General features: G+C 44.6%; 1 protein-coding gene across 5 annotated transcripts in view; it reads left to right on the top strand.

Moving 5' to 3' along the window:
• fhl3a (four and a half LIM domains 3a) overlaps positions 1-16,152 on the top strand; it is a 160,573-nt gene that overhangs the window by 138,340 nt on the left and 6,081 nt on the right. For all 5 annotated transcript variants that reach the window (XM_078237817.1, XM_078237813.1, XM_078237814.1 and 2 more), the window contains 3 exons: positions 4,745-4,919; positions 7,194-7,363; positions 9,256-9,442. In XM_078237817.1, coding sequence (XP_078093943.1) covers positions 4,745-4,919; positions 7,194-7,363; positions 9,256-9,442 — 532 coding nt within the window. The remainder of the gene's footprint in view (positions 1-4,744; positions 4,920-7,193; positions 7,364-9,255; positions 9,443-16,152) is intronic.

The raw sequence follows: 16,152 nt of genomic DNA, 5'->3' as shown, positions 1-16,152 counted from the left end.
GATTGCTGTGGATCTGGAGTCACATGTAGGTCAAACCAGGTAAGGGTGGCAGATTCCCTTTCCTAAAGGACATTAGTGAAGCAGATGGGTTTCTAACAATCGATTCATGATCATCATTATAGAGTTTTACAGCATGGAAAGAGGCCTATCGTGTCCATGCCAACCATCAAGCACCTATCTATTCTAACCCCATTTTCCAGCACTTGGTCCGTAGCCTTGTATGCTATAGCATTTCGAGTGCTCATCTAAATCCTTATTAAACTTTCAATTAAGGCTTTTAATTCCAGATTTTAATCAAATTCAAATTCAATCTGCCATGGCGGGGTTTGAACCGGGGTCCCCAGATCTTGCTCTGGGTCGCTGGATTACTGGTCCAGTGACAATACCACAACGCCACTGCATGTCTTATGAAATCTACTCCGCACACATGAGGACGGCCTCAACCGGGATCTTGGGTTCATGTCACACTATCTGTAACCCCCACAACTTGCCTGGATGTGCAAAATCTCACTAGCTGTCCTGTCTGGAGACAATACACATCTCTTTAACCTGTGCTTAATGCTCCCTCCACTCACATTGTCTGTACCTTTAAGACTTGATTAGCTGTAAAGACTCACATTCCAATCATTATTCATGTAAATTGAGTTTGTGTCTTTGTGCCCTGTTTGTGATCAGAACTCCCACCCACTTGACGAAGGAACAGCCTGTTCCGAAAGCTAGTGGCTTTTGCTACCAAATAAACCTGTTGGACTTTAACCTGGTGTTGTTAGACTTCTTACTGTGTTTACCCCAGTCCAACGCCGGCATCTCCACATTATGAAATCTACTGTCAGAGATGGACAATAAATGACAACTTTGCCAGCAATGCCACCATTCCAAGCATGAATGTTGGAAAACTTGTGAAACACAAAGTGCTTGCCTCTAAAGTTGTGTCCCAGTCAGGATAAGCTCTCCTGTAAGATGCTGATTTTGAGCTTAGGAACATGATTGAGTCTTGAAAATGATTGCAACACGGATGAGGCTGTGCAGGAAAATTACATCCTCAGCTCACCTCTGGCCCAAACATGAAGTAAAATAAGAAAGTTGTTTGCCCCATTGAAACTTAACTTGCTTTATTGTATTTAGAACTGCAACCAACTCCTTTTTCTTGCCACTACAAAGCTGGTAGATTGTTAAAACATTTTACTAAACTTTGAGTCATGCACAGCATGGTGTATTTTTAACAATGAATTGTAAAACTGACTTGGGTGATTTTGGATAGAAACTTCAACTTATAAAAGTCACTTGTCCTTGACCATGTGTGGTTGTTGTTTAAAAATTGTGGTATAAAGTTTGGCCATTTGGAACTAAATTGCTTATACAGGGGATTAACAGGCTGAACCACTTCCTTCTGTGCTGTAACTATTCTATAATCTGAGCAAGTTTCCAATGGTTCTTTGGCTTCTAAAGCCAATGATTACATCTGTTTACTGTTACAGACAGAGGAAAGCAAACTGAACTTTATTTTTCTCACCATCTGTCTGTAAGCAGACATGTTTTAGTTTTTTGAAATAGGCTATGGTGTGTTTCCCCAAATCCTTTGTTTGCGAATTCGTCAAATTTAATGTGAATCACATCAACCTCTCTTTTTTGGGTGAAATTGGAAGTATTGTTTATTCATACATTCAAACCTGGGGAATGGTCATCACACAACTACACACAAACACACATACAAGCTCGTAAGAAGAAGATAGAACAATTGGGACAGCACGGTGGCACAATGGTTAGCACTGCTGCCTCACAGCGCCAGAGATCCGGGTTCGATTCCCGGTTTGGGTCACTGTCTGTGCGGAGTTTGCACATTCTCCCCGTGTCTGTGTGGGTTTCTTCTGGGTGCTCCAGTTTGCTCCCACAGTCCAAAGATGTGCGGGTTAGGTGGATTGGCCATGCTAAATTGCCCCTTAGTGTTAGGGGGACTAGCTAGGGTAAAATGCATGGGGTTACAGGGATAGGGCCTGGGTGTGATTGTGGTCAGTGCAGACTCGATGGGCCGAATGGCCTCCTTCTGCACTGTTGGATTCTATGAACTAGGAACAACTTTAAACAAAAATGCCCCAAAGATACAGATATTAATTCACGTGAATGTTAGAGTCCAAAATATTGTGTACACTGATGGTTTCTTCATGTAGGAGTTAAAGTTCAGGTGGTTCCAAAATCTGAAAGCAGGAGTTGCCGAATTCCAAGTTGGTGATGGCGCAGCAAGATGAGTTTGGTGTCAAGAGACTTTGTTCACTCTACAGCTGATGGCAGAACCTGGGACCTAGGCATCAAGGAGGTTTAGACTTGTGGCAGGCCTCTTTATGTCAGCCTGGAACTTAGCTTTTGAGTTGACAGGCTGGAAGTTTAAGAGTAGACTGCCTTGGGGGTCCAGGAATGTAATATTAAAACTTTCCAAAGGCCAGAGGAGCTAGGTCATGTGGTGTTTCCCATTGAGGTATCAGTTTATGGTGAACATTCAGTTTCTCTGCCTCTGGTCAAAATCCATTGTTCACCTTAGGAGATAAATGGTGGCTATTAGCATCTCCACAGATACAATGAGTTTTGATGGTTCTCTCTTAGTTCTGGAAATGTCCAATAGTAATTACAGGAGAAAGCTCAACCTTCATCCTTGTGGAATCTCATACCTATCTTTGTGGCACCCCTTTACAATTAACAAAACAAGGGAGCAGCTGCTGATCTGTCTCCTCAGCCTGGACTTTTTACAAAGAGAGAGCCATCTGTAAGGAGAGAAAAGAGCTGACATTTTGGGTCCTGATGACCCTTTGTCAAAGCTTTTATTACAACTGCATTCTATTGGAACCATGATCCGTCACAGCAAGGTAAATCTGAATGTACTTGCATTGTATTGAACATCTTCTTGGGAAAGAATAGTTCTATTTTCAACCTTTCTAATGAATGGCCGCTGAACATGATGAGAGGAACGGCCTTTAGTCAGCTTCGCTGCCTGGTACAAACTTTGGGAGGGTGAAAGGGCAATCAGCCCAGGAAATGATCTAGATTCCTAAGCTCTTATGCTGCAGTGAATTTCAATGGAACTGCACAGATGTTTTTGAGAAAGATACAAGGGAATGTTCTGGTGTGCACTGCCTTTCAAAATCAAGCATGGAGCTTTTTGATGTTTGCCGGTAGGTTATTGCGAATGTGTTTTGGCATGTTGTCACGTAACACTTGAGATCAGCTTTGATGTGAGTGCCCAGTGGATGGGGTCACTGAGACAGGACTGCCAGGTTACGGAATCCAGCAGGAACTTCCCCAGTCATGTCACTGGTAAATTTTCCGCTCTGCATGGAACTGAGGCACAGCCAGGAATTTTCCAGGCTCAATATTCCATCTATGTTGAATGAATTGATCTTTGCCAAGGTTTAAGTACAAAGTCCCATTCCAGCTGAGGCATGCAATGTATGTAACCATTTGAGTTCAGGTACCAAATAGAACCACATTCCAATGTGTCATCACCTTTAAGGAGATGCAGTGAGAAAATTGGAGCACAAATTGAATGGACAGCAATCCATGATGTGCTCTTGATGGACATGAACTTAACATGGCTGTTAATAGGTTTACATTTTGTTTGCTGTCTGATAGCAACCACGGACAGATTATAGTCTCTGAAATAAGAACAGAAAGTGCTGGATAAACTCAGCAGGTCTGAGAGCAGCTGTGAAGAGAGAAACAGAGTTAGCGTTTAGTATCATATAACAGAATCACAGAATCCCTACAGTGCAGAAGGAGGCCACTCGTCCCATCGAGCCTGCACCGACAATCCCACCCTATCCCCATAACTCCATGCATTTACCCTGATAGTTTACCCTGACACTAAGGGACAATTTAGCATGGCCCCCAATCAACCTACCCACACATCTTTGGAGCGTGGGAGGAAACTGGAGCACCTGGGGGAAACCTACACAGGCACAGGGAGAACATGCAAACTTCACACAGACAGGAGGCCGGAATTGAACCTGGTCCCTGGCGCTTTGAGCTAGCAGTGCTAACCACTGTGCCGCTCTTACGAACTCAAAACGTTGGCTGGAACTTCTCGGTCGTTCACGCCAGCGGTGTCTTCCACTTCCATGGACGGCGCACCCCAAAACGGATTTCACATTGGTAAAAGGGGTGTATTCAACGGGAAACCCCGTTAACAATGGCTGGACCAGGTGATCCTGCTGCTGGCCAATGCTGAGCGGCTCCTGCCGCTGCAAAAACACGTGATTGGTTGTGCCGTAAATTCCATCCGTAAACTTTATTTCTCTCTCTCTCCACAGATGCTGCCAGACCTGCTGAGTTCATCCAGAATTTTCTGTTTCTCTTTTCAGAGTTCGAGTATCCGCAGTATTTTACTTTGTATAATAGTCTCTCTACCTGAGTTGTTCTCCCAATGTGTTGATTAAGATTCATTACTCAACCAGCACCACAAAACCAAGGAATTGCTCAATTATCCGATTATGGCTTGTGGCACCTCGTACACAAATTAGCCACCTGGTTTGCCACATTTACCATACTGGGGAACAATTCATTGGCTGTGAAGCATTTGGGGTTATTCTAAGGACAGGAGAGGCAAATTCTTTCTTTAGCTGAATGATTTACCCGCGCTTAAGAGTTAACATTGAACCCTTTGAATCATTGATGTAATTGAGCCGCTTTCCTAAAAAGCTGCCTCTCCACTTGTTGCTAAATATCACGCTCCTTCTCCTTTTGTTTCTCGGTTTAGGAGCTGTTCTACGAAGACCGCCACTACCATGAGCATTGCTTCAGGTGTTATCGGTGTGACAGATCTTTGGCAGATGAGCCATTTACATGTCAGGAAGAAGAGCTGTTATGCAATGATTGCTACTGCAGTGAATTCTCCTCAAAATGTATTGCTTGTGACAAGGTCGTCATGCCTGGTATGTGCCCTTTAGTCTCATTTGTCAAACGCTTGATTGCCCTTCCCTGCCTCTGCTGGAGTAGTCTGTCAGACCATTTTTCATCCATCAACTAAAGTGATGGTGTAACTTTAGCAAATTATTCATCAAATGCTCATAATTAAGCTTTTAAGGGAGGAGGAAGAATTAGAAAGATGACCTGTTAACTGAACAGGGACGGAAAATCCTGGAATTGTTTTAAGTGTGGACCTGTTTGCTCTTCCCTGTTGAGTTATTTTAGCCCTTTAATACCAAGTTCTAAATTTGCACATTTACATGTATCCACAGGCCGAATTGCACACATTCACCAGCTGTGTGATTTAGGCCGTTCCAACAATCTCCCTAAGTTACAGCCAGTTAAGCATGACCAACCATCAGAAACATTTCATTTTCCTTTGCAACGTGAAGCCAGCGAGGTATTAGACAAGAACACATTCTCATTCGCAAGGAATCCGGATGGCTGACTCACTCTGATCAGTTAATAGCAAGTTGTGGAACACAAATCTTTTACTGCATAACAACTTGTATTATACTCTGCCTATACTTCCCACGGGTTCGGGAAAGCAGCCAACGTGATCCACTCACCCCGGACATACTCTCTTCCACCTTCTTCCGTCGGGAAAAAAATACAAAAGTCTGAGGTCACGTACCAGTCAATTCAATGACAGCTTCTTCCCTGCTGCCATCAGACTTTTGAATGGACCTACCTTATATTAAGTTGATCTTTCTCTACACCCTAGCTATGACTGTAACACTACATTCTGCATTCTCTCCTTTCCTTCTCCCCAATATACTCTATGAATGGTATGCTTTGTCAGCAGCGCGAAAAACAATACTTTTCACAGTATGCCAATACATGTGACAATAATAAATCAAATCAAAAATATTGCCTTTAACATAATTAAATGTCGTAAGACGCTTCACAGAAGCACCAGGAAAAAAATTGAACAAATCGAATACTAAGATTTCAGGTCAGATGACCAGAAGTGTTGTAATATGCCTTTAAGGGATATCAGCATGCCATCACTAGAAGGGAATATGTCATGTGATCCACTCTGTTTCACTTCTGCCTGTGAGCAGAACACAGCACACACAGCTCTGCTGCTGATGTCTTTAATCTTTCTCCCCATATATGTATGTTCTCATGTGCCTAGTTTAAATAAATAAACCCATAACATGTTCACATCCCTTATTAGTGATTGATGCCTCTATATCATTATAAAACATGACAAAAAGCTTGGTCAAAGAAGTGTCTTAATGGGGAAGGGGGGACAAGTTTGAGAGGCTGGCTGACAGAAGAGGTTAAAGAGGGACTTGATCTTGGGGCAGGGATGTTGCTTCCGATTGGCACAGGGGACCTTCCCAAAGGTGACTCCCAACCCCCTTCCCCACTTCCTGCTGAACAGCAACCCGCACAGTGAAAGCTGCTGAGATTCCCGTCTTGGCCTTCCACTGCTGAGGGTAGCAAAGTGGTGGAGGTGCAACAGATGATTAATTGGCAACTCAAGTGCCTCGCTAGGCACAATGATGGTGCTAAAGGATACTTTGGTAGCAAAAGCCACACGAGCTTTCGGAGCCCCAAGCCCCTTCTTCAGGTGAGTGGGAATTCTGTTCACAAACAGGGCATATTGAGTTTGTGTCTTTATATGCCCTGTTTGTGAACAGAATTCCCACTCACCTGAAGAAGGGGCTTGGGGCTCCGAAAGCTTGTGTGGCTTTTGCTACCAAATAAACCTGTTGGACTTTAACCTGGTGTTGTTAAACTTCTTACTGTAGTCAGCCACCTAGTGAGAGAATTATAAAGTTTATTTATTAGTATCACAAGTAGGCTTACATTAACACTCCAATGAACTGTGAAATTCCCCTAGTCGCCACACTCCGGTGCCTGTTCACGTCAATGCACCTAATATTAATTGTTCAGGCAGCAGATGTCCACAAGCTATTCTGATCCACCCAACTATATGATACATACATGTCCTTTGTGCTGAGGTAGATATCAATGGACAGGAAAATCAAGAGCAATTTTTGCTTAAATTTGTGATAACTGTTTCCACTCTGAGGAGCTACTATATTGAAGAGTTGAAGAAGCAATCCACCCAACTGAGTCATTGATAAGGCTTTCATTCCATGATGCTATTGAGTCCACCTTGGTTCAGCTACTGTAACACTCAGTTTGCTCAGTGGCGTTGCATTGCTGCGCATTTTAAATGAGTTATTTTTCGGTGTGATGGGGATTAATTTTTCTGTCTCTCTCAGGTACCCGGAAGCTCGAATACAACGGCAGCACCTGGCATGAAGGTTGCTTCATTTGTCACACTTGCGAGCAGCCAATAGGATCAAAGGCCTTTGTTCCTGATAAGAATGAGATTTACTGTGTGCCTTGCTACGAGAACCACTTTGCCCCTCGGTGTTTCCGTTGCAAGAAGGTAATGCCTGAGACTTGTTTTGAGAATACTCTAGCGCACTGCTTATCTCTGAATGTCCTTTCACTCAGGAACTTTGACACACAGCTGTACACCCATTCTCTGCCACTTTTAAAAAATTTATTCGTGGACTTGGGCATCGCTGGCTGGCCAGCGTTTACTGCTCATCCCTAGTCACCCTTGAACTGATTGATTCGCAGCTATTTCAGAGGGCAGTTGAGAGTCAACCACATTGCTATGGTTCTGGAGTTATATGTAGGCCAGACCGGGTAAGGACGGCAGATTTCCTTCCCTGGAGGACATGTCATGATCTCGCACTGTTACGCAAGGGAAGGAAGTATAACTGTGTAGCTGAATATGCCATTAATTGGGCAGATTATTAACTCGCCAACCAAGAGAATGCTGGCAGTTGGGCGGCACGGTAGCACAGTGGTTAGCACTGCTGCTTCACAGCTCCAGGGACCTGGGTTCGATTCCCGGCGTGGGTCACTGTCTGTGTGGGTTTCCTCGTGTCTGTGTGGGTTTCCTCCGGGTGCTCCGGTTTCCTCCCACAGTCCAAAGATGTGTGGGTTAAGTTGATTGGCCATGCTAAAAATTGCCCTTAGTGTCCTGAAATGTGCAGGTTAGAGGGATTAGTGGGTAAATATGTAGGGATATGGGGGAAGGGCCTGGGTGGGATTGCGGTCGGTGCAGACTCGCTGGGCCGAATGGCCTCTTTCTGTACTGTAGAGTTTCTATGATTTGATTGACTGATTCAAATCTCTTATTATGGGCCTTATTCCTTCATCAGTGAAACTAATGCCAAATTAGGAGATAATTAAATGACTGTTTATTTTGCATCCTTAATACTAAAGTGTTACTGCCAGCATTTACACCAGAAATCATTACATCTCAGATTTCTATAAAAAACTCTCAGAAGGTAAGAGAGGTACACTGCACAAGTGGACAATCAGCCCATCATGCCTATGCTGTCATATTGAAAGAGATGTCCAATTAGTTTGCCTTCCCTGCTGTTTTCCCTTAGGCCAACATGTTTTGTTTTCTCCCTTTTCAAGTATATATCAAATGTGCTTTTGAAGAGTACTTTTTGAATCTGTATCTCTCACCCTTTCAGGCAATCCATTCCAGACCACAAAACTTGCTGTTTTAAAAAAAAATTCTCCCCATTTCCCGATTATCCTTAATCTGCGCCCTCTACTGGCCCATCTATCACTTGAGACAGTGGCCGGAATGTTACGGCCATTCATGCTGGCGGGGTTTTCCCATCCTGCTGCTGTGAGCAGAGAATTGGTAAGGCACCAAATCCTCTGACCTCGCTGCAGCCGGGAGCGCGGTGGTGAACAGCCAGTAAGATCGCACCCTGTTTCGTCTTCCTTTCAGTTCTCTGCCCCAAGGCAGGTCAGATCCACAGCACGGTGACCCACAATAGGGCAATCTGTCTGTGGCTCACCACAATAGGGGAGCCTGTGTATGGCTCATGTACTGGGATGAATGAACTTTGCTCAGGGAACAAAATATTATTTTCTCATAGTCTACTGACTATCTTGCCACCAAAATAATCAACTACCTAGAAAGCTAACGACAGGAGCTCCCAAATATTTTTCTCTTGCCACTCTGCACAACCAGCTAGTATAGATCAGTGTTTCTTCAGTAAATGTTAATTCCTGAGATTCCTTCATTCTGCCAGCACTGTTTCAACACTCTAGTTATATGTCATAAAGATGCCAATAACAAACCCATTCACAGTTTCTCGTATTGCCACCAGTTGAATGGTCTTTTAGATTGCTCTTGTACCTGAAGAATTTTCTCAAGCTCTACAAACTGTATAAAAAGATGGTGTCAAATGAATCTGCTACATGGATAGTTCTAATGATCTCTTCTGAATGAATGTGCAGGCATTGACCAAAGGAGGTGTTACTTATCATGATGAGCCCTATCACAAAGAATGCTTTGTCTGCAATGGGTGCAAGACTCAGCTGGCTGGCCAGCAATTCACCTCTCGGGAGGACTCTCCGTACTGCCTCAAGTGTTTTGGGAACCTGTACGCCAAGAAATGTGCAGCCTGTGCCAAGCCCATCACAGGTAAACAGCCGTGTAGCTTAACTCTTTCTAACAATATTCCCCTGAGTGTCTGCCACACTTCAGTAAAACAAATCCTATTATCTTACAACGGTGCAAGAATTTCTACAAAGTGTTTCTCTTGAAACGCTGCTTGGTGCCACATTCTAGACTGCTCCAATCCGAATTCTTCTTATTTACTGGTAAGATTCATCGTTATTTAAAAGGACTCGCTTCAGTGGGAGAGCACAGTGGCCTCATACACATACATCAGATCTGGGTTTGATTCCAGCCAAAGTGACTGTCTGTGTGGAGTTTGCACGTTCTCCCCGTGTCTGGGTGGGTTTCCTCCGGGTGCTCCGGTTTCCTCCCACAGTCCAAAGATGTGTAGGTTAGCTGGATTGGCCATGCTAAATTTCCCCTTAGTGGCCCAAGATGGAGGGTTAGGGGGATTCCTGGGGTAAGGTGAGAGGGGGGGGGGGGGGGTGGTGGGCCTGGGTAAGATGCTCTGTCGCAAACTCGATGGGTTGAATGGCCTCCTTCTGAATTGTAAGGATTCTATGAATCTCACTGTTCATAGTGAGATTCACAGTTTAGATATACGACCACTGGAAATGGTGACCACATTTGCACAAATTACTAAAATGGAAGATACTTGAGCCAGATTTTCCGGCCCTTCCTACCAGCAGGATCTTCCGGTTCCCTGAAGTTGACCCCTGCCGTGGGTCCCCAGTGACCTGACGGACGAGCCATGCAAAGCGCCGTAGATTTCAGCGGGACTGGCCGATCTCACCGGCAGCCAAGGGCGAGTTGTCTCCGCCACGGGAAAACCTGTGAGTGTGGGAGTGTGGGGGTGGGGGCCGGGGCTGGAGAATTCCAGCCAAAGTAAATAGATGCTGAAGAGTAAAGAGAACTGTAAGGGATGGTTGAAGATGGTGTATTGTGAATGTGAGGTGCTTAAAATCCATAAATAAGATGTTATGGGTGAAGTTGGATGACGGGGAGGAGCAGAAGGATTGTGGGGGTTGTGTGTGGGGGGGCGGGGGGTGGACCTCATGCTCAAAAGACATTAAAAACTATACCTGAAATGGATAAGGCAATGTGTGTAAAAACAAGCAAACCGAATGTTGGGCTTTATTGCAAGAGACAAAGAAAATAAACATTGAGTGGTCATGAGGATGCGATACAAAACATAAATAAGACCACATTATGCACAATCTTCGGCTCCACACATTGAAAGGATATCAAGATATTTGAGAGGGTACAGTGCAGACCCTCCAAACTACGGCCTGGCATGAGGAAATATAATTATGAAGAAAGTGCTGGAAATTGTGGCTACTTTCACTGGAACTGAGGTTATGTGCTTAAGGTTTTGAAGAGTTGTAACAGAGTCGAAAGAAATATGCGCTGGAATTCAATCCCCTAGCCCGCCGCGGAATCAGACAACGGGCAGCCGCGGAATCAGACAACGGGCAGCCAGGGGCAGACAACGGAAATGTCCGTTGGCCTCGGAATTTCCGGTCTCGCTCATGGCTTCCAATAATTTAAGACTCTAAGAATGCAGGGGCACAGATTGAAATGTGGCAGACGGGGATCTGGAGAAGCCTTTTTCCACAGCATTGTCAGGCTGTACAATACACTTTGATTTGATTTGATTTATTATTGTCACATGTACTAGCATACAGTGAAAAGGTATTGTTTCTTGCGCGCTATACAGATAAAGCATACCGTTCATAGAGAAGGAAACGAGGGAGTGCAGAACGTAGTCATAGCTAGGATGAAGAGAAAGATCAACTTAATGCAAGGTACGGTCAGAGTTAATGGTTGTGGCCAATATGGAAGAATAGGTGAGGAAGGTGGCTGAAGGAAAAGGAGAATAAAGTGGGAACAGTGCAGATACATGAGATTAGGGAGGATTAACACCAATATGGAGTGGCTGGGCTCTTTCAATGCTGTCATTTCTATGTAAATCTCATTATATCGCCAGCTGCCAAAATTAGGAGGTTGCACAGGCTGCGAACGTATTCTGATCTGATTACAAAATGTCCTTGTCTGCTTTAAACTGAGCGCTGTGCTGCTTTCAGTGATACAGACAGTCTCCAATGAAACCCATCCTTCAGCCAGACATTGCATCATCCCTTCACTCTGCTTCTGCTCAATCTTGAGATTAATTGGAATTGTTTTGCACGTCAGGGCTCTGGATGTCAGCCGATTGTGGGGGCACCTCCACTTGGCGTGTTTTGCATTCTAACCATGTGTTTCATTTCTGTGGAGGGTCCAGGTATTATGGATTTGGCCAGTAACTCATCTCTATGACAGCTTGTGCACTAAATATTTCACTTCACCATACTGTCATAAATGAAGTCCATGGAAAATAAGCAAAATGTCAAATTCTGACAGCAGTCCAATGGTTTTCAGCTGTGAAATGCTAAACCTGCAATCGGGAGACCAGTTTCTTAAATTGGTCATTTTTGTGCTTATCCAAATGAGATATGTAAAGGGTACAATTTGCCTGCTCTGCAACGTTGTACCTTAAGCATGACGCAAATCTCCATCTGCTGTACCAGTGTGACATTTGCATTTTTTTATTCATTCGTGGGACATGCACGTCACTGACTAGCCAGCATTTATTACTCATCCCTAGCTGCCCTCAGGTGGCACGGTGGCACAGTGGTTAGCACTGCTGCCTCACAGCTCCAGGGACCTGGGTTCGATTCTCGGCTTGGGTCACTGTCTGTGTGGAGTTTACAAATTTTCCGTCTGCGTGGGTTTCCTCCGGGTGCTCCAGTTTCTTCCCACAGTCCAAAGTATGTCCTGGTTAGGTTGATTGACAATGCTAAGTTGCCCCTTAGTATCCCAGGTTGTGTAGTTTAGAGGGATCAGCGGGGTAAATGTGTGGGTTTGTGGGGATAGGGCCTGGGGTGGGATTGTTGTCGGTGCAGGCTCGATGGGCCAAATGGCCTCCTTCTGCACTGTAGGGATTCTATGGTTTGAAAAAAAAAAGAAAGTGACTTGCTAGGCCATTTCAGAGGGCAGTCGAGTGTCAACCACATTGCTGTGGCTCTGGAGTTACATGTAGACCAGACCAGGTAAGGACGGCAGATTTCCTTCCCTATAGAACATTAGTGAACCAGATGGGTTTTTCCAACAATCAACAATGGTTTCATAGTCATCAGAAGATTCTTAATTCCAGATTTTTCTTTAATTGAATTCAAATTCTGCTTTCTGTTGTGGCGGGATTCGAACCTGGGTGTCCAGAACATTAGCTGAGTTGTTGGATGAATAGTCTAGTGATAATACCACAAGGCCATCGCCTCCCCTTCCAATTCACGATCCTGATTGACCAGCTAGTCATTTTCTTAAGGTTTCCGAGAAGCCATTAGGCAGAAGAGACTTTCTTTCCTTGGAATCCACTGCATCACCCAATCCAAAACCTTTCAGCGGGCAGACCGAGGTTTGGAACACAGCCACGGATAATATTTGAAATCGGTTGCGCTGGCAGCTACACTTATTTGTGGCTCTGAGCTAAGCTTGTACACTGAGTTAATCCCATTCCAGCCCATCTCTGGGGTGGGAGCAGAAACCAGCTGGGCCATTCCACCTGGCTGATGAATATTCTTTTGTCAGCTCGAGAGAAGCCTGAGGCCTGGAGTTCATGGCTGAAAGAGAAAACACAAGCAGTTGGGAGCTTTTTTAAAAACAACCTCTGCTCGAGCCAAGAGCCAAAACAATCATATTTTATTGCTTTAATGTTTCAATCTGTGACTTACATAGACCCTGGCCCTTTGCGAGTTGCAACTTTTTAATGATTCCACTACTTCTTTGCTTTAAAAGCTATCGGTTCTGATATCTTGATTTTTTTTTGTTAGTGAAGAAAGACTCCCAGCTGAGTCAAGAAGTTCACCCACCATCATAAACTACACCTCCAGGCATATTCCAACATATTCACAGGACTATCAGAAACACTTCTGTCAGACTTGAAAGGATTTCATGTGGCAGAAGTCAGGAAGATAAATACCCCAATGTTTTTCTTAGTGCAGTGCCAAAACACTGGAGCTAAAGCTTTGAAGAGAAACCTCTGAGGGATCAAATATTTTGCGATAATGTCGTAGGTATACACTGCAGTATCTCTTAAATTAACAATTCTAGAGGGCTCTTAACGACAGTAATAGCATCAGCATTGAGAACTGGAATGCTGATGGGCAAGTTCACAGGGCCTTTGGATCTGCAAGTACAGAGCCTTATAAAATAATCTATGTCCTAATTTATGACTTTTTGATTAATGAGAACAGTGCCAGTGCGTGCACTGTGACTTGCAGTTCTGTGAGTCGCATGCATCATAGTTTAAGCAGGCAGTCTACTTTTTAAATGTGCCCTATAGTACTTCTAACTGAGCAGAATCCTCGACTTCAGTGATTTTTAAATACTCACCCTTTGACATAGTTGTGCGTAGTCACTGCTGAGAATATGGCAAAGTGGACAAAGCTTTTCAGAGTTGAAGCATTAAAACAAAAGTGGGAAAAAGCACCGCACCAAAACCAAAATTTCCTCAAAGAATCATTTTATTCGCTCATGGGATGTGGGCATCACTGGCTGGACCTGCATTTGTTGCCCTTCCCTAATGGCCTTTGAACTGAGAGGATTTTCAGTGGGCATTTTTAAAAGTCAACCACACTACTGTGGGTCTGGAGTCAGATGTAGACTAGATGGCACGGTAGCACAGTGGTTAGCACTGCTGCTTCACAGTGCTAGGGACCTGGGTTCGATTCCCGGCTTGGGTCAGTGTGTGGAGTTTGCACATTCTCCTCGTGTCTGCGTAGGTTTCCTCCAGGTGCTCCAGTTCCCTCCCACAGTCCAAAGATGTGTGGGTTAGGTTGATTGGCCATGCTAAAATTGCCCCTCAGTGTCCTGAGATGCATAGGTTAGAGGGATTAGTGGGTAAATGTGCAGGGATATGGGGGTAGGGCCTGGGTGGGATTGTGGTCGATGCAGACTCGATGGGCCAGATGGCCTCTTTCTGCACTGTAGGGTTTCTAGACCAGGTTGGCAGATTTTCTTCCCTAAAGAGAATCAGATGGGTGTTTCTGACAATCATTTCATGGTCATCATTGGATTTTTATTTCCAACTTTTTACTGAATTCAGATTTCAACATTTGCCTTGGTGGGATTTGAACTTGGGTCCCCAGGACATTACCCTGGGTCTCTGGATTGCTAGTCCAGTGACAATGCCACTGCACCATTGCCTCCCCTTAATGCTTGAACATCCCATAATTGATCTTCAAATTTTGCAAGATGACTGATTTTATTACTTCCTTCAGCTGAAGCTTGACGTTTTCTGACAGAAAGAGGGTGAAAATAAAAAGGAAACCCCAAATTAACTAAATATAACAGTGAGCGTGGCTACAAGTCCGTCCGGCAGGTTGTGATGAGTTGCCTAAGCTCAGCCAGGGCAGCAGAAAGTAGTCTCTGGCAAGAGTAAAGGGTAGCCAACCACAATTCCTGCTGACTAATTTTCACCAATCTCTGTTGGAAAGGGATACATTTAAGCTTTGGCCTCTACTCTAATTACCCCCTTCACCTTGTTCTAATGCTGTCCTGGTAGACTTTTGCCTGACTCTTGCTAACAAGCCTTGCCTGAGGAATGGTTATTTGAACAAGATAGCCCAGGAGATATCAGCACCTGGGACATTTTGAGCCTGTACCTTTAAGAGAGTCGGGGGATGGGGATGCACAACTTGCACCAGTGTGGCATTAGGCCATTGAAAGCACAGTTTGTGTCTCGGAGAAAACCTTTCCTTTCACACTCCCCTAGTGACATTTCGTACATGAATAGACTTTGTTCAATAAAGATTTAACAGGTTCCCTGCCCCTCCCGACTGTCACTCAATCTTATCTGTAATGCTCATTCCTATGTATCCCATAGTATAACATCCCACAATGTTTCTGCAGAATGAGTTTATCATAGCCAGTATGACATAGAATAGTTCATAGAATCCCTACAGTGCAGAAGGAGGCCATTCAGCCCATCGAGGCAACACTGACTCACCGAAAGAGCATCTTACCCAGTCTCACCAACCCCTGCCCTATCCCTGTAAACCCACACATTTTCCATGGCTAATCCCACCTAACCTACACATTTTTGGATACTGAGGGGCAGCTTAGCATGGCCAATCCTTCTAACCTGCACACCTTTGGACTGTGGGAGGAAACCTGAGCATCCAGAGGAAACCCACGCAGACATGGGGAGAACGTGCAAACTCTACACAGACACCCACTGTCAGAATTGAACCGGCGTCCCTGGCGCTGTGAGGCAGCAGTGTGAACTAATGTGCCACCGTGCTGCCCTAAATCAAGTCAAATTTCCCCATCTGCTGTGGTGAGATTTGAACACGAGTCCACTTGGGTCTCTGGATTGCTAGTCCACTGACAATATCACCACACCACTGCCTCCCCTTTGAATAACTTCAGGTGGTACGAGAATTGAACCCATACTGTTGGCGTCACTCTGTATCACATACCAGCCGTCCAGCCAACTGAACTAACCGACTCCCCATTGCCAGGTACTTTTGTAATCAAGGTAACCTCCTATATTTGCTGTAGGAGGCAATAGCAAGATTGCCATTTCCCCTTCTCAATCTCTCCCATAAGAAGTTGTCAAAGATGAATAAGTCATTGCACAGACTTGCTGTATCTTCAGAGAATCTTCATAGAATCCCTACAGTGCAGAAGGAGAC

The sequence above is a fragment of the Mustelus asterias genome, chromosome 21 (assembly GCF_964213995.1).
Source record: "Mustelus asterias chromosome 21, sMusAst1.hap1.1, whole genome shotgun sequence".
Lineage (NCBI taxonomy): Eukaryota > Metazoa > Chordata > Chondrichthyes > Carcharhiniformes > Triakidae > Mustelus > Mustelus asterias.
The sequence above is the reverse complement of the archived record's forward strand: the minus strand, read 5'-3'. Positions and strand labels throughout refer to the sequence as shown.